Here is a 24,972-nt window from a genome sequence, read left to right as displayed (position 1 = left end):
CAACACTGCACTAGTTCACACTATAATCAGTGTTACTGAATCATTGTCTCCCTGCACCAGAAGTGACACAAAGAGCAACTCACGAAACCTATGACACAAAGCTTGCCATTTTCAAACTCACAAATTATTTTCAATATTTTTCATTAAAATCTCGCGACCCCAAGATTTCGCTAAGCGATCCCAAATGGGGTCGCGACCCATAGTTTAAGAAGCCCTGTAATAGGCCTATACCCTATATTTTCTTAGGGAGTATTAAACTATCTTTATAGATCATAGATTATAAAACAAGATAATGCACGCAGCTCACTTTGTAATAGAAAAATATCAGGTATTTCGTTTCCGTTGAGTTTTCTTCAGTACTAGTTTCTAGGATGTTGACACCTTTTTTTAATGTCATTAACTTTCATTGCAAATTTCCTCGGTTCTGTTAACAAAAGTAGCTATGTCTAGAGAAATAAAAATTTCTAGACAATAATCAATACCTTTCCAACCGACGAATAGTAAAATCCTTTCGATATTTAATAAAATCAACCATCTGTTAATTGTGTCATTCGTATCGTAAAAACCGTAACTTGCTGTCAGTGTTATGCAAGTAGCTCTACTTGTTATGATAATTTATCATATATAACACCCGAAGAGTGATCATAATAAGGAAAACCTGCTGATATTTTTTATTTATTCGCGCGTAAAATCTAAATTAGTGATACTGAAAGATGTCGTGCGATACAATGCGTCTTTACTGTTTATGCTATTTTTCTTGGATATTGATTCATTACGGCTTTACTCATCCGTTGGAGTATGATTATATAGTGGGTGAGTATTTTTTCAATTATTTTTATTATATTTAATAATAATAGTTTATATTCTTCACTCTTGAAGTGAAGCATCGAAGTTTCGTTGATGCCAGCTCGAAAAATGATAAATTGTTACTCGTTACGATTAATTTTGAATGCTTTAAACATTGTTACAAATAGTTAAAGTAATCAATTATTCTTGTTTTTATACATATAGTCATCATATATGAGTGTGGATTAGGTCCTCTCAAACTCGAGTGTTCTTGCTCTCTCCACCTTTTTCTTGGTCTTCCTTGATCTCCCTTTCTTGTAAATGATACCGTAGGATATCTCTTGTTACTGATATTCCTATACTTCTTCCATTAACTTACAGCTCTATTGCTGACCTTCAACTGCTTTCTTTGATGATCCATTCATGTAATTTACAGAAGTGATCTCAAAAAACGCATTTCAGCATTCTCTAATTTTTTAAATCATGTAATTTCTAAATTAGTTGGCATTAAATTATGGGAAAATAATCATTTAAAGTTAGTATTTACTTATGTAAGAGTTATGTGATTATAAACCTTTCATTAAAATTTAAAAATTCTTTATAAGAATTAGAACTTTGCGTTGACAGTTTTTAGCTAATGACTATCTGCTAACCTTTCTCATTTAGCGCCTAGGGCATAACGTGCGCTAAATGAGGGTAATATGGTACACTCTGTGATACTTTTACTAGTATAAAAGTGTCATAAAATGAGAAATTTTTTTCATTTAATTTAAAGAATTTATCAATTTATTCGGCTGCATTTCCACTGTCATCCGTCCGTCTGTCCTTCATTAATCTTGAGAATAAAGTTAGATGAAAATCGAGGCCAGATACGAAAATCTTAGAAACCGGAAATCCCGATTAACTATATACGAACCTCGGGATTTAATTTAAATAATAAGAATTTTATAACAATGTATGTAAACTTTGCTTTTTAATAATTATATAATTTAAAATAAATGTTAGAATAAAATTTATATTAGCATATTTCTATAACCAATTTTTATCTGAGAAAGAAAATATGCTACGTAATTATGGGCTGGTAAACTATGTATACATTTACAAAAAATGATTTGTGTATTTTCGTGAGCAATTTACAGTAGAATAAGTTAGCTATGTGTTTCCTTTCTTGTCTCTGTTAGAAAAAACACGTCGGAGGAAAGTAACATTTTAAATTCGACGTTTCAGTCTTGAAAAAAATTTTAAAAAAGCATTCCTGGCATAATTATATGTTCTAAAGGTAACAATAAGCTACGTTATCATATTACGACATCTGGCCTTGTTTTGTTTCCGACATGAAGAATCCTGGTTCGAGTTCAATCCGAATAGTAAAGAGAATAGCTTTGATTAGTATTCTCTATTCATATTTGCTGACCATATACTCTATTATCTTATTGTAATCTGAAAGAAAAATCTAATTCAATGCCTCTACAATCAGGAAACTTACAAGTTACAATAGTGACAGAGTACTTTATTTATCCAGCTATACAACTTTAAAGAAAAAAAATACTTTTAATTTATAAATAAGAAAACTATATTCTTATAAACTATACTTTATACCAGCGCTGTCCAACTTATCATAGCCCGGGGGCCATATTTTCTTCACCAAACATTTCGGGGGCCAAGAAGGTTGATAAACCACACGACATTTGCATAGTGCTACGGTTCAGTAAGCATTAATTGGTCAGCGAGTCCGATGTTGACGCTATAAAAAGGCGACAGTTCGACACACCGGATATACGTCACTCTCGTCTAAGTTCGACTTGGGAATTTTTTTGTTCAATAATAAATGTGAATTCTTCTTCCTGGAAAAAATAAGACATTCCCTGAAAATAAGACCTAGCGCATTTTTCAGAGCAAAAATTAATATAAGACACTTATTTTCGGGGAAACACGGCAGTAAAATAATTTTAATATTAATAATAATAATTTAGTAACATAAATTTATTCATAGTAAAATGTAGTCGCGGGCCGTATACGGCCCGCGGGCCGCCAGTTGGACAGCGCTGCTTTATACAGATCAATATTATTTTTCCGGCTGTTATATATAACAGAGGGAAAGTATAGCGATCGGTCAAAAAATGACTCCTAAATATTTTTAATTTTTGGACTCAGGGGATATTGAAACGTCAAAGAAAAAAAACTTGGGGGTTTTTCTGTATGTATGGATGTTAGTGTGTGGGGGGCATTATTTGAAGCTTAATAACTTCTGTGCTTTTTGTCGAAATTTTCTGAAATCTGGCAGTGAGGTTTCTGTATTAGTAGGATTGATACTATTAAATTTTGGAGGTTAAAAGTCAACAGGATGAGGAGATAAAAGGGGTCGTGTGTAATATCACCAGTGGGATCGGACTTAAAGGTGATTTTACTCGTTATTAGCATTTACAATTTTTTATAAAACTTATTCCTATTGTCAAAATTAAGCTTTTTGCCATTTTATAATAATTAAAAATGTAAAGAGTTTTTAATAACAAAATATCAAAACAGATGGCGCCACCAAATGTTGCCGGAAAAGTTAAGCAACTCGTTGCTGGATTTTTTCTTTAAGTAATATAAGGACGCTGTAATAGAGGAATAGTCCACTTTTTAAGAGATCGTTAAGAGTTTTCGCTTGTTTTGGATTTTCGATTTCTAAAAATTTGAAATATTTTCTTTTTCTGTTGATTCACTTATTTTAAAAATGAATTCAACTCAGGAAGATGACAGAAGCGAAACTAAAAATATAACGTTAAGTGTAATAAGGATGTTTGATGACGAAGCTAAAAATAGACATTAGTTGTCAAGCAACAAAATGAGCAGCTCATGCTACTAGCTTAAGTGACAGAACTATTGTAAGGATAAGATCCGAAGGTTAAAAATTGGAGGATACAATTAATGTAACACAATAAAATACTTCTAGAGAATGGAGAAAAGCTTTTCTCTAGAAATGTTTTATGGACTCACTTCTATTGCCGTTTAACGACAGTTATTCTAACAATATCTTCTCTTATTGTTAAAAAGTGAATAAACTGACACACATAACAAGATAATATTTATCGTTCAGAAGAAAAGTACAATAAATTGGATTTTAAATATAACTCGTTTTACATTCACATTACTTTTATAACTCAACTTCTCATTTCAGAGAATGGAATCTTTTAACCAGAGTCGTCGATAGGGAAAAGCTGGTAATTTTTCCTCAGAGGAAACTTAGTGCCCGTAGTGGTCTAAACCCTTATATTAATGTTATTTTTTTTAGCAAACAAAAACTATTTATGACTGTCTTTAATTAATAAAGAAACATTCTACATATTTTGTTTATTTAAAAAATCTGGCAAAACAGGCCACCTAATGCATAGAAAAAACCCTCTCTACTCCCGGGCCACGTACAGTATATCACAAGCTTTTGCAGCTTTGCTTATAACTACTACTACTACTCCTTCATGCGGCTTGAAAAAGATCAGAGGCAGAAGGTCTCTGATCTTTTTCAAGCCGCATGAAAGTCGCACGTGAAATATAAATGTGCTGTACTGTACAGTCGAATCTTCAATTAACGGCTACCTCTAAACGGCATTCATTTTTTCAGGAACATCCAACAAAAATGCATTAAAAAATAACTCGTAAACAACGACCACTTTTTATGTTCCGTTAGTGGCCGTCGATTAGAAGTTTGACTGTCTATGTAATTTATACTTTATACATTTCTTTGTTCTGGCTAATGCGCTGTATGATGTATACGTTACTATTTATACTTTGGTGTTACTTGTTTAATTTATATATGCACCCACTTATGACTTAAACAAGTAACACCGAAGTATATAGCCATAGTAGAGGAGCTATAGCCTTTATGGCTTATATTGCGGACAGACGAAATATAAAATGGGGTGAAAATAAGTGTTAGGCGCTTGTATTCTTTTAAACTAATAAAATTCCATTTAAATATACAGTAGAGCGTCGTTTATCCGAAGGTCGGTTATCCGAAACGTCGATTATCCGAAGAAATTCCAGTCGGCAAATTTAAATTTTCGCCAGTGCTGTTGCGCTGTAATCTTTGGCTATGTCTTCGGCTACTCAAATATTTTACGTTTTTGATACTAAATTAACTTCTGAAGTATAATTTTTTATTGTTTTTATATTTTTCAATATATTTATTTTGTTCGTACAAAATAAAAAAATAATTTTTAACTATACAATAGTCTTCGTTAGGCTTTACATCGACGAAAATTCAACGCGAAGCGACATGCAATGGAGAGAAATTTCAACATGGGATAAATTAATATATTTTTTCGTACATGATTCGTTATCCGAAAAATAAGTTATCCGAACAACCCCAGTCCCCAATTGATTCGGATAAACGACGCTCTACTGTAATGCTAAATGTAAACACGCTCATGAAATTTATAATATAACATGGCATCTATCTGAAATTGTATATGACCTTACAATTCAGAAAAGCTTTTTCATTTATACTCTAAGTCATTCATATAAAACTTAGATTCTATATAAAAACTTCCTTATTATCTCTAATAAAAAATATATAGGAAATTCCCTCAATATATATATAATTATTTTTACTGAAAGAAAAATATTTCTAGTTTAATATAACCTCCAAACAGCGGCCACTTCCGAACAATGGCCCCTTTATCTTCCTGTCAGGTCGTTATTCGGAGGTTCGATTATAATTTATAAAATTTACACGTAGAATAACACAGTAGTTCGCGTGTTTAAAGTATAAGTCATATTTAATATTAATTTAAAAAAGAAAGAACCTATTTCGATTATTTATAGCTTATTAAACTAATTATGAATGGATTAACTTTATAACTCTTCGTAAATAAAAATTGTAAAGTATTAGTCATTAAAATTATGTTATATAATACGTCGAATTGATGAACCATAAACGAAGAAACAGGACAATGATATTAAATCTAGATTAATAAGAAGTCAAGAGTTTCCTTATAAGATATTATTATAATTACGTGCTGTTAATGCTGTTCATAAAAAAGCTTAATTAAAATGTTAATTAACAAATGTTGTAAAATTATGCATAAAAAGAAAATTATTAATTTAAGCATAATTAATTTTAAATGTTTTTTAGTTTTTATTCTCTTTTAAAGAGTTTTTGAATCGTATTTAAACTAATAGAATCAAACCTCTAAACAACGGCCATTGACAGGAACATAAAAAATGGGCATTGTTCGGAGGTGGCCGTTGTTTTGAGGTTAATTTATAAACATTTCAAAACGAAACGCTTCTAAAAATTGATCGTCGTTATTGGAGATTCGACTGTAGTTTGATTTTCACAGTTAATTAATTATGAACTTCGTTACAATATTTCTTCGTTTACTTCATTTATTTTAACATAATAATTTGCTGTTGGTTTGAGAGAAATGAGGGTAGCGAGGGCCTAGCAAAAAATAATACATATTATAGACCAACAGTCTTCAAAATGTATTTTGCCAGGTCCTCGTTACTCTCTGGGTGGCCTGCCAAAGATAGAGAAAAAATTTTGAATACAAATTACCTTAAACTGAGTATAGATTAGACGTATATACTGTATATAGTCAAACCTACAAACAATGGTTAATGACTGGAACATAAAATATAGCAGCTGTTCGGAAGTGGCCGCTGTTTAGAGGTCGCCATTGTTGGGAATTGGCCATTATTGGAGATTCGACTGTATTCGTTTCTACTTTCATCTTCAAGAGAATTTACTTCTTATTCTCTAATTTGCATACATATTGATTCAAATAAATCGTGATGGTGGAGGTGATGGTCTAAGTCAGGTGTTTTTCACAACAAATTAGATAATAGAAACACATCCGACGACGGCGTGTCACGGGGAGGGGTGCGGTGAAAAGCGAGTACAAGTGGCTGAGAGATAGAAGCAGTGCCTAATCCTCGTTAATCGATTCAGAACGATTTTTAAATGTTTTTTTTTTTTTTTTGATAAAATAAATAATATTTGCGTATGGAACTAAAGAGCCGCAGCTTCACATCCAAAGAGCCGCATGTGGCTCGCGAGCCGCGGGTTGCCGACCCCTGGTGTAAGTGGATAAAAACTAGTGAAGACTGATAATTGAGCGCGGGTTCGCTCGCACCTAACAGCTTGACTACGTAAAGTTTTCTTCAGGAAGTCAACCTATTAGGTGCCATTTTTCCATTGTGAGTCCTCCCACATGTTGTGTTGCCGTATGCAAACAAACAATTAATTAAATAAGCATGCTATTTCCTTACAAAAATTAAAAAAGTTCTGTGTATCATGCAGGGGTGTCCGTACGTTAGGACATATAGAGCACTTGTCCTCCTTTTCGTCTGGGTTGCCCTTTTCCTAATCCCAAAGAGAGCCTCAAATTTCATTATCAATAAATAATAGGAAATCCGTGACTTCTAGCAAGCCTATTCAAGAAACTAATGTTGACTAAAACTTTATTCCTTGTTTTCAAGGCCATGTTAGCTTCGAGTGCCACCTTGTGGGACTGCTGATCCGACGTTGAATCGCAGAGTTTGAAGCTCATTGCATATTGTACGATGCCCGTTTTTATTTTATAGCTTGTGCCCGTCTTTTTGATAGTCTGCGGGCGCCCTGGCATCATGTACAGTACCTCTACATGATGCCTTTCACACAGTGCTCTTTTACTTTGTATAGCAACACCAGATTATACTAAGAAACTTTAATTTTAGCGTTGTACCCATTGCTCCCTAGCGGTGGCGTGACTATTATCTCTATTTTAATGAGAATATCCAACGATTTAATCGTAAAATCTATAAAATAGAAGGTTGCTTTATCTCTACATAAGTTTATGATGCAAAACCTAGCTGAAAACGTTTCTAGTATCAATGAATTTTTCCATGTCCTTAATAAGCAGATGTATCGACTATACATAGAAATAATTTATAATAAATTTCATTTAAAAATAAACGAGTAAAATTAAAGGTGTAGAATAGTGTTTTTCTCTTATCTCCATTAAATATAGGTTTAAATGATTTCGATTTTTGATGTGATCTCGATTTCCTTGGCTCCATTACAGTTTGATAATCCTCGTATATCTCCACCAAATAGTTGTTGAGATAATTATTTAATGTATTTTATTAGTATAAAAAGTTTATTTCTTTAATTTAAATATATGTATATTGAGGTTGATTATTTGTTAAAGTTATTAATAAGTAGATAATATGATCGAAATTAATTTTATCGTAAAATCCTGTCTTAGCTGGTTTTCTTTTTATCTTTAAAAAAAGCAGAACATTTTTTTACAATTTATTTAACCAGTTTAAGTGCTATAAATGTAATTATTCTTGATTATATAACAGCTATTTCTGATTACCTAAATGATATTTAAGCAAGTTTTTATAAATTTTTACTTGATAAATATTATCGATCGCTGAGGTTTGTTTTCCTTGTAATTATAATTATATTGAGTCGATATTAAGATACGTATGACCTAAATTTACGAAATAAAAAGTGCATTTCTTTCATACTCATTTTATAAATATTATATTCTATTCGTTTTAAAGTTTTTAAAAAGTAAAATTAACTAAAAAAACGTTTAATTTACCTTTTAATTTCGTGTAGATTAGTCAATAATGTCGTCAATTTAGTTAATGTTCTAACAATGTTAAACTTACTTTGCTTAATATTTAAAATCTTATATCTTATCAGGCCGTAGAGATTTTATAGGGCCAGAGATACAGCGGGCCCCTTTGCCATCTTCTTTTTGAACTAGAACAAATGAAATACGTAGAATGTTTATTAATAAAAAGCAGTCTTAAAAATTGTATTTTCTCTTAGTAATAGTCAAATTAAGTTTATAGATTAGTAACACTATGGACTCCTAACTTCTTCCCTAGGTTTGTGATAAAATTCCCAGTCCCCTACTGATAGCTTTGATCATATATAAGGGACCCTGAAGTATTACGTCAGCAGTTTATTTGGAAGGGGGCTGATAGATGCTGACGATGAGAGAGTCTTTGATGACATAAGATTGCGTTAATTTTTCTCTCCAGTCATAACAAAATTTTCTGAAAATAATTCATGTGTACAAGTATTTGTGAAGGGTTTTAACTTCTGATCTGAAGACATAATTGTGGAAGGGATATCTTTATTTCTAATGACTGATGATAGTGAGGAGAAGAGGGATTAAAAAATGGAAAATTTTACTGATGTAATACCTGAACACTCCTAACGTTGCTTGTATGAATAGGGATATAATGTACACTTCAATTACTTTTGCTATAAAATACCACTCACTATGTCTCGTTTTGATTAAAAACTAGAATCAGGACATTGTCACTATTGTTATCATTGCTAAATCAAAAGATTAAAACATAATCATGCAAAATGTTTCAACAAAAATAAGAACAAATCGTATTTAAATATCAATTACTGCATAATTTTTCTCAAGAATTATGACACAAAATCTGTAAGTTTTCTTAAGATTCTAATTAAGGAAATAGTAATGTAGTATTAATAATAATATTTATAATCAGCGAAACATGAAAAAAGAAATTAAAACTATCGATCGTTCTATTTTATATTGATATTATCTTTATAATTATAATCCTATCAGAAGATTATCCTATATCAAAAGATATAGACAATGACTTATTTAAGAAAAATACTGAAGAAATTCAATTGTTCTTGAATTCATTTATTCAAAGTGGTCGAAATTTAAGTCATTTATTAAATAGATAATTGCTCAAAAATAAATTTTGTTCTTAAAATTATTCTATTTTCATTAAGAAAATCCAGCAACGAGTTGCTTAACTTTACCAGCAACATTTAAAACTGTGTAGTGCCATCTGATAATATTTTATTATTAAAAAGTTTTGTATTTTTTAAGTATTATAAAAAAGCAAAACGCTTAATTTTGAATGTAGGGATGGGTTTTATATTAAAAAATTTAAACTATAATTAGGAGTAAAATCGTCATTAAGTCCGATCCAACTGGCGATACAATGGATCCCTTTATCTCCTCACCCCCTTGACCTTTAATTACCAAAATTTAATAACCAATCCCGCTAATAAGCAAACCTCCCTGCCAAATTTCAGAAATTTTCGCCAAAAAGCACAGGAGTTATTAACCTTCAAACAGAGTGAACAAAATCGTTCCCCCCACACACTAACACCCCCAATTTTTTTTTGCATTTCTCGACGTTTCAATTGGGACTTACTGTACTGTACCTTAGACATTCATTATTATATCAACACTTAAATACGGTCCTGTGGCCCATAGAAAGTCTATCGGGAGGGACCCTCCTACACATATAATGCATTGCTAATTTTCTAATTCGATAGTATTAATCATTTGATAATTGAAAGTAAATTAAAAATTTCAGTCGGATGTGGTTCTGCGGGATCAGTTGTAGCTAACAGATTATCAGAGGATCCGAAATCTAGTGTATTACTTCTAGAAGCGGGAGAAGAACCAAGCCTCTTATCTGATGTCCCCCTCCTCCCTTTGAAACAATTATTATCGACAAAAACGAGTTGGGGCTATCGAATGGAACCTCAAAAACATAGTTTTTTTGGATACGATAACCACGTAAGTAAATTTTATTTATTTTTTTCATCAGTTACTTTTTCTATAATTTATTATTACTCAAATCATCTTTTAAGTTTATTAGTAGTAATTCAAACACAAGTTATTATTGTATTTATTTTCAGGCACTTGGCAATTTTTATCATCAAATTTTATTTAGTTGATACGTGTTGATATTATTTACACACGTTTCGGGCATTTATTGCTCCTCCTCAGCCAACTAAAAACAAAAGTTCATAAGTTACAACATTATAAAATTATAAACAACAAACATGTTAGGTATTATTATTTTTTAAAATATACCTTTTTAATTTACAGGCTATCAAGATATTAAAACCACAGATTTCCATCACCTATGTTTACTTGTTGTTATGGAATTACAAAAACTTCTTGGCCCTTAACACACTTTAATCTAAGAAACATACGGTTTTATATTATCTAAAATATTTTAAAAACCTTTTTTATATGGATTTTCTCTTATACATTTACATGATAACAATACAATGAAGTACGTACCTAATTATCTGTTTTTCACTGTTATAAAATTTAAACAATCTCAAATTTTTCTTATACATTTACAATTAATTTTACAACAATACTAAAATTGACATATTTGTCTTTCATCAAAATCATGCAATTCCCTCTTTTTACAAACTCATTGGGATGACCTCTCCTCCCCCTTTTTTGTTTCCCCCAGTTAAGCGTACAGTACAATCATTCATGGTGCAATGATCATGGAAGGCAGAATTTAGTCTATTGTATTTCAGATCCGCTATATGTTCTTTTAATTTAGTTTTTAATTTCCTTTTTGTTTCTCCTATATAATATTTATTATTGCTACAAGTACAATGAATTTTATACACAACGTTCTTAGTTTCTGTTGGTGGTTGTTGTTTTTTCTCATTTTCGAACTGTTTTAATTTTGTATACATTTTTTGGTATGACGGTGCTAACTTAAAGTGCATATTGCTTATTTCATTATCAATTTGTTCGTGTAATCCTTTAATATATGGAAATCCAATATACTTAATGCTATTTGTTTTTTTATTATTCTGTTGTGTTTTAGGATTATTTATCTTAAGTTTATGTTTTCTGGGGAAATATTTATAATAATAGTATAATTGAAATTCTATAAACGTTTTTTTAGTAATATTAAACTTTAAAAATTAAATATATACAAACATCATGAAATATATTTAACTAAACAATAGAACTATAAATATAGTTTCCATCAGGGATGGACTTAGACTTGTGGACCGAAACTATACATAACAGGCCTTCTCTTCCACCAAATAGTTTTCCAGAGTTTTCTGGGCTTTTTTCACAGTATATAACATAACTAGAAGTCCTCCTTGGTACGAAATGACTTTTATGGTAATGTAAGGCCCTAAGCTGCAGCTCGTGTATCTTATGTGCAAATCCGACCTTGGATTCAATTGTCAAGTAGTTAATTTAATTATTTTTGCTAGAAAATAAAATAAAACTATGTTAAGATTTATTATAGAATGGTGAACTCTTAGGCCCTTTTACATATAGGCTTATCACATTAACATTTGCAGTTAGTACCGTAATTAGAATCGATATTTGGGAAATCGCATTGGAACATGTACAGCAATCTCTAGTATTGCATATTTTTCCTTAACTTTACTAATAAAAAGAATTTTAAACAGTAATACATTAAATATATTACATTTGACTTTACATCTTTAGAGTGCCCATCATGGGTAGAATCAACTACTGAACATTGATAGCTGGTCGCGGGTTCGCATCTGAACAACGTCTCGTAAAGATTATCAGATCTAATATTTAAATACTTTTCCATAAAACTCAACCCATAAAGCACTCCCCCTTTTGTTGATCGCCCATGTGTTGCGTTGCTTCATCTCATCACTCCATTACGATTTTAGATTAGAAAGTTTTTAAATTTCTTACAGTAAAAATAATTGTCATGGCCTATTTTTAGATTGTTTTCGTATGATTTTTCTTAGTTTGTATTATTTATTTAAATTTTTAAAAAATCTACTGTATTTGTAATAAATTTACACTGTAGGCACCACGTTGGATAACAGGAAAAGTACTGGGAGGAACGAGCGTCCTAAATTACAATTTATATGTTCGTGGCAACCCAATGGATTTTGATAATTGGGCAAAGGAAGGAGCTATTGGATGGAGCTGGAAAGATGTAATCGGTTATTTTATTAAATCAGAAGATAATACCAACAAGGAATTACTACTAAATGGTATTCTTTTTATTTATTTTTGATGTATTGATTGTTTTATATTGTCCTTTACAATATAATAAATTCTACGTAATATACGCATCATTAAATTTTCCACTCTTTTAATTAATAAAATAAGCATAAACAGAATAAATTATACAAACCGTTTATAAATAGCACAATTGAATAAGAAAACAATATAAGTTAAATAGTCAAGTGGAATTCTGTAATAATAAATAGACCTATTTTAATTTAATTCTTTAGAAATAGATAATACTTTATGAACTATTTCGGGCCAATGCCCACTTGTGAACCATTGGTTCACAAGTGGGTATTGTCTCGTAATAGTTCATAAAGTATTATCCACCATTATGAGCCATGCACTCTTGCATACGATATATGAGTCATGCACATGATATATGAACCATTATGATTCATGTACACTTGTGAACCAATGGTTCACAACTGGGCATGGCTCATAATGGTTCATATATCGCGGATAGTCATGATCGGTTCTAGAGATACTAATTAGTTATGTGAGAAAATTTTGGAGTTAATATTAATGCAATTTGCATATTAGATTATATTGTCTAAATTTCTTTGACAACCTGAATAGTTGAGACAAAGATTTTATTACAATTTAGTGTGACGATTACAGATTCCATGAGTTGTACTCGTAACTCTCCATAGGTTGCAATGTTAAAATTATTAATTTTACACAAGTCAAATTACATACATGGAAATGTTTAACTAAACAATAAATCAGACTAACAGTTCCACTGTACTTGCTCTCCATAAACCAGTTATAAACTATGCATTCAATATACAATGCGTATATCCTGTCCACTTGGACCATGTTTATTAATAGGCTTTATTATACTGGTGTAGTTTCTGATTTTCAAGTAGAGTAGATCTTAGTCAAGAGTCAAAATGAAATATCTTTATTTTTACCTGAAAATAAAGATATTTTGTTTTGATTAGGGTTTCTCATTTCCCGGTCTTTTGCTTGTCCCGGAATTCCGGGATAAAAGTGAACTGTTTCCTGGAATTTTAGGAAATCCCGAGACAGAATTAATTATTTTTAAGATATACAAAATATCATGAAATCAAATTATATAATTATTTTCCATTTTTAAAGTAATTTAATATGTTCTGCAATCTCCAAAATCATATTAATAATGCTGTGTAAGATATATATTAAAAATTACCTTTGAATTACGTACAAATTTTCACAAATAGAAAAAAATTTATTAAAGTTTGCTGTAAACTGCATACAACAACAACAACAACAAAATGCTTTGAATTGAGTTAAAAATTAAAAAAAAATGAACTTACAAAAGTTAGATAAAACTTCTAACTCAGAAAATAATTTTCGTTTTTTAAATAAAATATAATACAAAATATTGTAAATTTTTATAAGATTTTAAAAAGCAAAGATGGTCAATACTCCAATCACTCAATTTCATTCTTATTTTAGTAATGAAAAGTCTTGCTACTGAGAATGCCCTTTCCGATTCAATTGATGTGATTGGAATCGTGTTTAATGCATTTAAGAGAAAACAAATATTATGTGTTTTTCACATGTATCCTGAAAGATATGTTCGTTTTCGAAATTGTAGTACTTCTTTTGTTCTCTAGTATTCTTGATTTGTCTATCTCGACTGCTTTAATAGAAACATCACAGCCCAATAATTCGGCAGTTCGTTTGTCTTTAATAATCATGTTAAGAAGAAAAACTTTATACTTGCAGACTTCGTACTCGTTTGTACCCTTGCCCAATTTGCACAACCTGGCGTTACGCATTTATCGAAGCTAATGCGCATGGTTAAAAATTAAGACAGCATAAGCACAATTATTCCAGATATTACAGTTAAGAATTTTGAGAGTCCTACCACAAATAAGCTATATATTGATTATTGACCATTTGTGACATGCCGTAACGAGCAAAAATTTAAAAAATATAATAAGTAGGTTTAAAATTAATAAATACAAATGTATTCTAACAGTTTATGTGTTAATTACACTTTCTATTTGCAAAATTTCCTCAACCTTAACACAAAATAAGAAAAAAGTGCAATTTTAAGAAATTTGTGGGATTTCCCGGGATGAGAAAAATTTCCCGGGATATTTTCCTGGTTAAAAAAACAACCGGGATCCCGGTTGAAAAACCCTAGTTTTGACCAAACCCTACCAGTGAATGGTCGTGGGTTTGCATCTCATCAACGGATTGGTTATGTGACGTTGTCCGGATTTTTTCGCGGTCTAACACTTAAATATGGCCAGTTTCCCATAGATAGGGGCCGTCCATAAATTACGTTAGGTATTTTGGGGTGGATGGGGTCAAGGATTTCTTACTATTTCTTACTCAGGGGTAGGGGGTAATATATCTCGTCTTACGTAATATTTTTATTTTTAATTTTTAATCTCGTTGAGTGGTGGAGTTTTGATTTTGGCTTTAATGTGGCCGTTTCTATTAAGAACGCTCGTTGTACTAAAGCCATCTCGTGTGACGTGATAAAATAATAACACTAGCAACTCACGCTCTACACATTTTTTTTCGGAGTGGGCACTTATTCTAATAAAAAAAACAAGAGAGAGAAACCACCACACGGCCTTTTATGGAAGAAAGGCCGTGTGGTGGTTTCTCTCTCTTGTTTTTTTATTAGAATAAGTGCCCACTCCGAAGGGTTGTATAACACTAAGAATACATAAATCAAAATACATGATATAAAGTAAACATAAAATTAGTATTCGGCTTTTAGTGAAAACTAAAATGTAAAACTAGAAATTATAAATTATAAATAGTCTTTTCTTCCATATTTTTTAAACATAATTGTAAAAAGCATGAAACAGTGATTTCTGAACAAGCTTATCGAGTGGACATGGCCACCTGAAACCAAGCGTAAAAATTTCTAATTTCAGAATAAATCTATCTTGATCGTAAATTGGACAATGATAGATCATATGGTGTCTATGTTTTCTGTAGAGCAAAAGCAAAAACCAGTTTCTGCCCGGTTATACAAAGATGAGGTTGAAGGATCACTCACTTTTTCGTAACCTTTCCTAACTTGTCTATGTTCTCTGCACATCTCATCAGAATTTTTTCACATCCTACAGCACATGTTATACTATCCTAATATGTATATGTGTGGAGCCAAAAGAACTATTAGCTCCTTTTTCCCCTTTTTTAAACTATGTTTATATCTTCTTACCAGTCATGTTGGTTTAACTGTCACTATGTCAGGACTGAAGAGGGGCATTAAGCCCGAAATGCATATCCGTCCATACCAATAAAACAACCTTTTTCCTCTGAAAGTATTCCTGTGTGATATGTTCTCAACAGCAACATTGTTCTTAAAATAAATTGTTTGTTCGAATTCATTAAATTTTTATATTTTTAAATTTGTTCACATAAAGTCTTTTATAAATAACAGTACTGTACATATTAATTAACTAATTAATAATTATATATTTTGAACCTAAGGTTTCTAATACTAAGGTTCGGTTTCATAAAAAAATTTTTTTTGGTTAAAATCTTTCTATAAAATCATGCCAAAATATTACGTAAGACGGGGACGGGGACGGGGAGATCAAAGAAAATACAGTGGTACCTCGGTAAACGTCTGCTTTAGAATACGTCAAATTCGGAATACGTCCTGTTTGGACGAAAAAAAAATTGTTCGGTATATGACTTAATTCAATTATACGCGCCATCTATGAACAAGTAGCACTATCGGTGTACTAGGCCCGACTAGACGTTCGCGGTGCCACAGTTTATAACTTTGTTAAATTTTTTCTGATTTTAATTTGTAAGTAAAATTTTATTATTTTTATTAATCATCAATTGCAAAAAGGCAAATGAAAAGCAACAGAAAACTAAAAACATGACTAGAATCACAATGGAACTGAAAAAAAAAGATTGTTGAAAAATATGAAGGTGGCACGCGTGTTCGAGATTTTAACTGTTGCATACCGTATTCCGAGAACAACGATATCGACAATCGTGAAAAATAAAGACATTGAATCTGCTAACGTTGCGAAAGGGGTTAAATCAATTTCTAAACAGATATCGAAGACATTAAATCATGTCGAGAAATTGCTTTTGTTTGGATAACTGAAAAACAGTGTGCTAGAGATAGCGTATCGGAAGCAATTATTTGCGAGAAAGCTAAAAAGATACATGCTGATCTCGTGAAAAATCAAGCAGGAACTATCCAGGAAAGCGAGGTGTTTAAAGCCAGCCATTTTTTTTTACATGAGAACGGATTAATCATTTTTTACATTACTTCTTATGGGAAAGGTTGGTTTGGTATACGTCCAATTCGGTATAAGTCCAAACATCAAGAACGGATTAAGGTCGTATACCGAGGTTCCACTGCATTACGATTTCTTACACAGGGGTGTGTGGGGTCGCCCCGAAATCGCCCTTACGTAATTTATGGACGGCCCGATTAGTGCTCTCGGGAGGTGCTTAACCAGATGAATTTCTAGAATTGTCAGTACAATAGATTTAAATGTAAATCGTACTACAAACAAATTGAATATACAGGATATTCATAAAAGAATGGTGGAGTTTCATAGATGTGTATTTTCTGTTTTTATTACCTCATACAACCATATTATGACTCAACCGGAAGCGAAAAAATCTATGTGTGATGTGCGTCACTCAATAAACACACCTCTGGTCACCTAGCATCCAATCAGTAGTCGCGCTCCTTCCAGTTCCGATCCAGTATATACGATGCAATGGAGTTCTTTCCCGGAGATCTCAGAGGGATCATACCGTTTTGGTATGTAAGCATGCTTTTTACATGTCCTTTTGGGGGGAATCTCATGAAATTAGATCTGGGACCGGGGTGATGACAAGAAGAGGTGATTGTCCACATCCGCAGCACGTTCAATATAGTATCGCCAAGCAGGCATAAACAGAAATTCCAACAAATATAGTAATCATAACACAAGAACCCAAGAAGAGCACCACTGATTTTAACCCTATAGGAGATGAAACTTGAATAGCTGACGATGATGACTAAATACGATGCATGCAAACATTCTCCCCGAAAACTGACAGAGTTACGCATCTGTAAAACCGAATTATTCCTTTATCGTTGGTTAGTTGGATGGAAAGATGTGATGTGGCAATGCCACACGTGAACAATCTTCCAATGCTTCTCGGAAGAACTTTCTATGAGTGTTAGAGACGTGAAGAAAACCTGGAAATCTCCACGTGGCCAATCGGTTGATCAGGCGCAAAACCGCGACCACTGTTCAGTGGTTTTATCCACTGACCACTGTGTTACCATTCGTTTTATGAATAGCCTGTATTATACATAAATAGTGCTTACATAAAATAGAAGTCCTATATTTAATATATTTAACGAAATACTAGATAATTTCAACGTTTAATTTCGAAGTTTTCATAATAACTTTTTAAATTTAAAACCAAAATTTGAAGTTAATCTTAATTTTCTTCTTTAATTACAGGATATCATGGTGCAGGAGGACCTATGACTGTTGCGCATTCCCCATTCTACTCTCCTGTCTTAAAGAATTTCTTAGCCTCTGTTCTTGAAATGGGATACAAAATTGGAGATTTCAATACAGATAAACAAGATCGTAAGTTTATTTAACTAAATTTCTGTTATATACATGGTAATTTTACAAAATTTAATCCAACTAATTCGTAATTTTAAATTTTCTTAAGACGTAATTATTTGTTATTAAAGTCATGAGTTTGCATCCTACTTGCGTTTATCAATTTCTTATGCAAGTTTCAGTTCAGAAATAAATAGCTTTGTACTGTCAAAGTTGCGTGATTATTATTAAAATAAAATAAATAAATATTATTTTCAATAAATTTATGGAAACTTATAGAAGTGAATTCATTTTCTGCAATTATAATTTTCAAATTTGTTCCTTTTGTAGAATTTTTTGCAACTCAAGGAACGATAAGAGAAGGAAAGAGATTAAGTTCTTATTCAGCATTCATAAAACCAATCTTATGCAGAAAAAATTTTCGGCTGATAAGTTCAGCATTTGTAACAAAGGTAAAAATGTTCTTGTTTACTTTCTCTTTTCATTCCCCCCAATAAAATTTGTTGTTATAACAAATAGTTCTCAAATAGTGCTAATTTGTTTTCTCATTGATTATGCTTATTTAAGCTTCACAAATGGCTCCAAGAATGTTTAGTGGTAGTCCATTCCTAGCCAAACCCACTATGGGCTTTGATTAAAAAGCCTTCTTAATATTCATAGGACAGAAAGAGTTGAAAAAAAGACCTAAGCGTCATAAATAAACCTATATTAAAATTATATATATATGTTAATAGTGTACTTTTTATAGCCAAGTCATTTAAATAATGAATTTTAAAAATAAAATCTTTGGCATTTCATACTAAATGCTAATTTGATGGGCTTTGTCAGTATTTCTTTATATGAGGTGTAGATTTTCAAATAAACCTGTTTTTTTCACAACAGATTTTCTTTTTATTCTTAGATATTACTCGACAAGTTTAAACAGGCAAAAGGTGTGGCATATGAAAAGGATAACGTTACGAAAATCGCTTATGCCAGAAAAGAAGTTATTATTTCTGCAGGAGCTGTTAATACGCCTAAATTGCTTATGCTTTCCGGAATAGGACCAAAAGAACATTTATCAGACCTCGGAGTGAGTTTTACTTGAAATTATATAAATGACCAGCATGATTATAGCGTTAATTCTTTTCGCTGTTATTTTCTTCAAAATTAATGTGTGACTACACCTACATGATAGTATTATGTAATGAAGTTGCATCTAATTCCAGTAAAACAGAGGACATGACAGATGAAATTTTCCTTTACGCATAATTTTTCAATAAAGGGCAATTTCATCTGTCGTGCTCTCTGTTTACATAATTAATGCGTTTAGTATCGAGTTAAATTTGAAGAAATAATTTAACATGGACTCTATATCCGAGCCATAAAAAAAAAACTTAAAGGTTATTGGATTATAATAAATCCTTTGTTTTTTTGCATTTATAGATCCCTGTTGTTGCTGATCTTCCTGTTGGACAAAATTTTCACGATCATATCGGGCGACCTATGATATTTACTATTGAGAAACCTTACTCTTTTCATCAGCTGACCCTAAATCAAATTGATTACACTCTATACTTGGATTCTGGTAAAGGTGAGTTTGCATCCATGACTTTTTTTATAATTTGCAGGTTTTATTTTAAATATTACATATAATATTTCTTTACAATTTAGGACGCTTAACTTCATTAAGTGGCGCAGAAGTAATTGGATTTATTAATACTAAATATGAGAAGAAAAATTGGCCTGATGTTCAAATAGTACTTTTAGCAAATTCTCTATTGTCGGATGCGGGTCTAGCTCTTTTGTTCCCAGGAGGACATCTAAATAAAGACGTGAGAATAAAATTATTATTACGTTTTTCAGCCATTTGTAAATAATGATGAATTTTTTTAAAGTTTATAGTTTAAAAGTTGAGAGGTATTTCGAATTTCTAAAATTTATACTTATTGTAGATAAATTACCAAATTCACATGCAATTTGACTGATGTATACCCATCAGTGACCGAGTGGATAAAGACCACTAAAAACTGGTAGAGGGTTCGCGCCTGACCAATGGGCTACGTGAAATTTACGGTTTTCTTCGCGTGACTAATACCTAAACAGAGACATTTCTCAGAAAGTCCTCCCAGGAAGCAACACAATACCTGAATGATCTGCCATATCTCATTATTCTCTCAGATTTCTAAATAATATTCATATCGATTTAGAAAAATGTTTTATTCTTAATTTTATGTATAATAAAATATTTTATTTTCATTACTAACAAACACTATTATGTTTCCAGCAATAACAATAATGTTGTATTTATAGGTATATTTGAAAGCCTTTGTTAAATATAAGTTGAAACATACAATCACTTGTAACCCAATCCTTATGCGTCCGAAAAGCCGTGGATGTGTCTTGTTAAAATCCAAAAATCCTCATGACACACCTCGAATCAATCCTAATTATCTGTCGAAAGTTGAAGATGTGTTAGCTTTAATAGAAGGTAATACATTTTGTACTATAATGTAAATTTAAAAGTAATCTTATATCATTCCTACGAACTTCTAATACAATATATCATACTTATTATGTGTTTATTGTACGGTAAGTCAAGAGAAGAAGTCAATGTAATGAAAATTGTTTAACCTTAATTAATTTTTGCTATTTCGGCATGTGGGCACTTACGAGGTCTCTTTTAACCATACTCATTTTGGGTTTGGCCAGGCCAACAGTAGGGACGCCCAGGTGGTGAAGGATGGAGCCCAGCTACTTGGAACAAATCGCTCATGAAAAATTCTTAGGTAGTTTGTTCGCTCGGATTTGATTCTGGACCCATCAGAGCAATAGGCTAAAACTTTAACTACCTCAGCATATCTGCCACCAATTTGCTTTCCATTTTATATAATGAAATGCAAGTGTATTTTCAAAATAAATATTACATTTAGAGTATTTTGTATGCAGTGATTTTAATATGAATCGAAAGCACGTGGCAATTTCTCTATGTGCTGCTTCTTTTTTTTATAATGATAATGAAATTGATTAAAATATCATTTTGTTGATTTTAGGAATGAAAACGTGTATGGCTTTTGGAGAAACAAGTGCATTGAAGAAACTTGGCATTAAATTATTGCAGTCTGAATATCCGAGATGCGATCATTATCCTGTAGAATCAGATGAATACCTTGCTTGCATCCTTAGGGTATTTAGTATAGCACTGTATCATGGAGCTGGTACTTGCAAAATGGGAAGTCCTACGGATCCAAGTACTGTTGTTGATGCAAAATTAAGGTAATTAACAACTGAATTTTAATTAAAAGCTATTTAATGTTTTTATGTATCTTTAAACCATTTTTAATTATTTTCTATAATATAATGAAAAATCTTGTTTTATAAGAATATAATAAATGTAGAAAAAGTATAAATGAAAATCTTACGTTGAAAAAATATACAATGATACAATAGGTACAGTACACATCAAATTTTATCAAAACATTCATTATGTTAGCAGCGGCCTTAACATTATACTTTATGCATTATATTATATGCATGTTTTATTGTTTAATTCTCTTATTAACTTTTCTCTTGTCATTCATTGATTTTATAAATATATTCAAATATACTTATTTACATTTCACTTAAGTAGTACTCTTTCTTGAAATTTTATAGAGATGTCAAAATTAATATTAGCTGATTGACAACCTTATGAAACAACCTAATTTATATACTTATCAGAAATGAATGTCTAGTACAAGTATTGGTAAAAACATTCCAATGCTAATATCACAAATACCGATTAATGATAATATAGTTAAACATTTTGCATTGGCAGTGAATAATACCGCCTGTGAAGTTATGTTAATCATGTAAATATTTTGCCTGCAAAACGATCATACACAAGATTTATTCTCAACCATTGTGGCTTAGTTAATGACGTCGAATAGCCTGTTCAATTTGAACGATTGGGTCTTAAAGAAAAAGACAAAGACATTTGATTTTGACATTTGACAAAGACTTTGAAAACATCTGTGGACATTAATACAAGGATTTCTAAATAATGTCTCCTCCTGCAGCATGAAGTGCAAGATACAAACATGCTACCATTACCATTTATTTGTCAATTGTGTCTGGTCTTTATATCCAGTTTTAATTTGCTGTGTTGTATTGTTGCGTAACAGTCAAATTTTAACATAAACCTATCCTCATTTTGTACTAAGCAGTGATCACAGCTCCAGCAGATGTGAGGAAATCTCCAGAATAAAAAAATTGAAATTGCTCTACAACTACAGTAGAATCTCCATTATCCGGATTTTCGATTATCCGGATTGTTCAAAATAAACAAAATTTTACGAATTTGCTGATTTGCACTTTGCGAATTACGACACTGTTTATGTACGTGATGGAATGCATAACTTTTTTTGTTTCAACAACGTCTCACCCAGCACAGTGGTCGTAAACTCTTAAATATATTTTATGTAGTAATAAAAATATAACTTGACATACGTATTTATATATAATTTATATTCAAATTACATCATTTCTATGACCAAGGGCAGCGTAAGGCATGGACGACGTGGGCCACCGCCTATGCCTCGCGGTCCAAAGGGCCTCGCGTCTCGAAGGTTTATGCATTACTTAAAAGCTGCGAACGGGACGAAAAAATTTTACTCTTCATAAAACGATAAAAAGTTTGTCAAATTTTTATTTATAAAAATGCAGTTTCAACTGCTTTTTATTTTATAAAATCCGTCTTCTTGCGCCACCAGCGGGCCTTTTAAACAATAGGTAGTCTGTTAGCGTTGGTCTGTAGTAGTCCAAATTCAATACGAACGTTTGTTTCTTGAAAATTTGATCACGATTTAAATGCAGTATTTACTTTTAATATTACCTATATGTCATCGAAAAGAAAACGTGTTGTATTATCATTAAAATACAAAGTATTTTTTCGATTATCCGGATTTTTCCTTATCCGGACTACCTTTATCCCCAATTAGTCCGGATAATCGAGGTCCTACTGTATATGCTATTCTAAAAAACAAAAAAAAAGAGTGCATCACATCATACATTGTTTAAAATTCAGAAAAATCTATACAGATAAGTAACATAGACAATTTTTAGGGATGGTATTGTTTACATGGAGTATCTAGCTAAGAAACACAATTAATTGGGTAAAGTATTGTGAAACCTTACAACACAAAATAGACATATTTACAATGTAAGACCAGAAATTTTCATGCATCACAATAATGCAAGTGAAGCCTATATAAAGGATTTTTAGTATTATTTAAAATTAGTCTCTGCTCTTCCAAACTATTTTTATAAAAATAGAAACCTTAAAAAAAATTATAATTTTAATATTTGCCTATGCTCTTAATATTAACCAGTTTAATCCAAATGTGTGATGCATCTTACATTGTTGAATTTTTTTTAATCATATCGAACAAAATGGCATACCAGTTAAGAAAAACTAAATTTAATTTTGTCTGTTCTGAATGCTCTAAAGTACCAAAGCATCATTGCTGTATTCAAATTATTCTCTAACATTATGAGAGGAATCAATAATTAAAACCTCCTCAACTCTTGGATTCATAAAATAATAATTATACTGTTAAGACATTTAATTGGCATATTACTTTTTAAAGCAAGCTTACTAATAATTTCAAACATTACTTTTTTACAGGGTGAAAGGTATACCAAATTTAAGAGTTGCAGACTGTTCAGTAATGCCTTTAGTGGTATCAGGCAACCCTCACGCAGCAGCAGTTATGATTGGAGAGAAAGCTGCTGATATTATCAAATTTGATTCACTTGGAAAAGATCTAACTTTTCAATACTTTTAGCAATTTAATTAATTTTATTATAATTTTGTACATTTGTTTTTGATATTTTGTGTTAAATTTGTATTGTATATTAACATTTGTCTTAGTTTTAGATAGATAATATGAAATTATTTTAAATTACACTTTTCTTATAAAAGAAACTTTAATATTAAAATATATTTTACAAAATTTAATAAAATCATTTTTATTTAAATTAATAGTTCATTGTATACAACAAAAGTGATTTAAAAGTAATCAATGAGGAGCAGGAGCATATCCAGGGATGTGCATTTATAACCATACCTTGATACCAAAGCAATCAGTTTCATCATCTATATATATAAAAATGTATGTGTGTGTGTCTGTCTGTCCTTCATGCATTACCACACCGTTTATCCGATTGCCGTGAAACTTTGGAAAGTTGTTTAATATACTCCGGCGAAGGTTTGTGGCATAGTACGATTGCCATGAAACTTTGGAAAGTTTTTTTAATACACTCCCGCGAAGGTTTTTGTCATAGTACATTTATCCTACGATAGATGGCGCGCGTTTACACGAGCATTCAAGCACAGCGTGTTTGATCGATTTTAAATTGTGAAGACCATTTCCCCCTTCAAAAAATATTTCTATACAGTATATGCATTTGTGAACTGTTATTTACGATATTCGTAATAATGTTTGTTTAATTACTTTATTTCAACTTTTTTTGCTAATTACGTATTCGCTCGAACTTTGTTAAAACTTTAACTGTATACCGAACAACAACCGAAGTTGTAGAAGGAAATTCGCCTATTTTACCGATCTAGGGATCCCCTTTTCCAAATTTTAATATCATCTAATAATTTAAAAAGACAAATTACAATAAAACGGTTTATTATCCAACTATCAGAAATTTCACAACACGCCAAGGAAGAGAGGAAGGAGCAATTAAATAATTAAAATTATAAAGGATTTAAAAATATATATAAAAATGGGGAATATCGCACTTCTGACAATCGCAGCGAGTGTGTGGGCTAAATTTGGAGAATC

The 24,972-nt window shown here is 31.3% G+C and overlaps 1 protein-coding gene across 1 annotated transcript; it reads left to right on the top strand.

The window, feature by feature from the left end:
* Nucleotides 1-713: 713 nt before the first annotated feature.
* Nucleotides 714-23,964, top strand: LOC111635212 (uncharacterized GMC-type oxidoreductase Mb1310-like). The gene is made up of 11 exons (XM_023380109.1): nucleotides 714-813; nucleotides 10,144-10,349; nucleotides 12,397-12,586; nucleotides 18,050-18,181; nucleotides 18,491-18,612; nucleotides 19,062-19,232; nucleotides 19,586-19,733; nucleotides 19,814-19,974; nucleotides 20,453-20,630; nucleotides 21,193-21,415; nucleotides 23,805-23,964. Exons 1-11 carry the CDS (start codon nucleotides 714-716, stop codon nucleotides 23,962-23,964), a joined length of 1,791 nt encoding a protein of 596 aa, XP_023235877.1.
* Nucleotides 23,965-24,972: the final 1,008 nt, after the last annotated feature.

Source organism: Centruroides sculpturatus, unplaced genomic scaffold, assembly GCF_000671375.1.
Source record: "Centruroides sculpturatus isolate CEXI.00-Female unplaced genomic scaffold, Cexi_2.0 scaffold902, whole genome shotgun sequence".
NCBI lineage: Eukaryota > Metazoa > Arthropoda > Arachnida > Scorpiones > Buthidae > Centruroides > Centruroides sculpturatus.
Note: the sequence above shows the minus strand (reverse complement) of the source record. Positions and strands in the feature narration are given on the sequence as shown.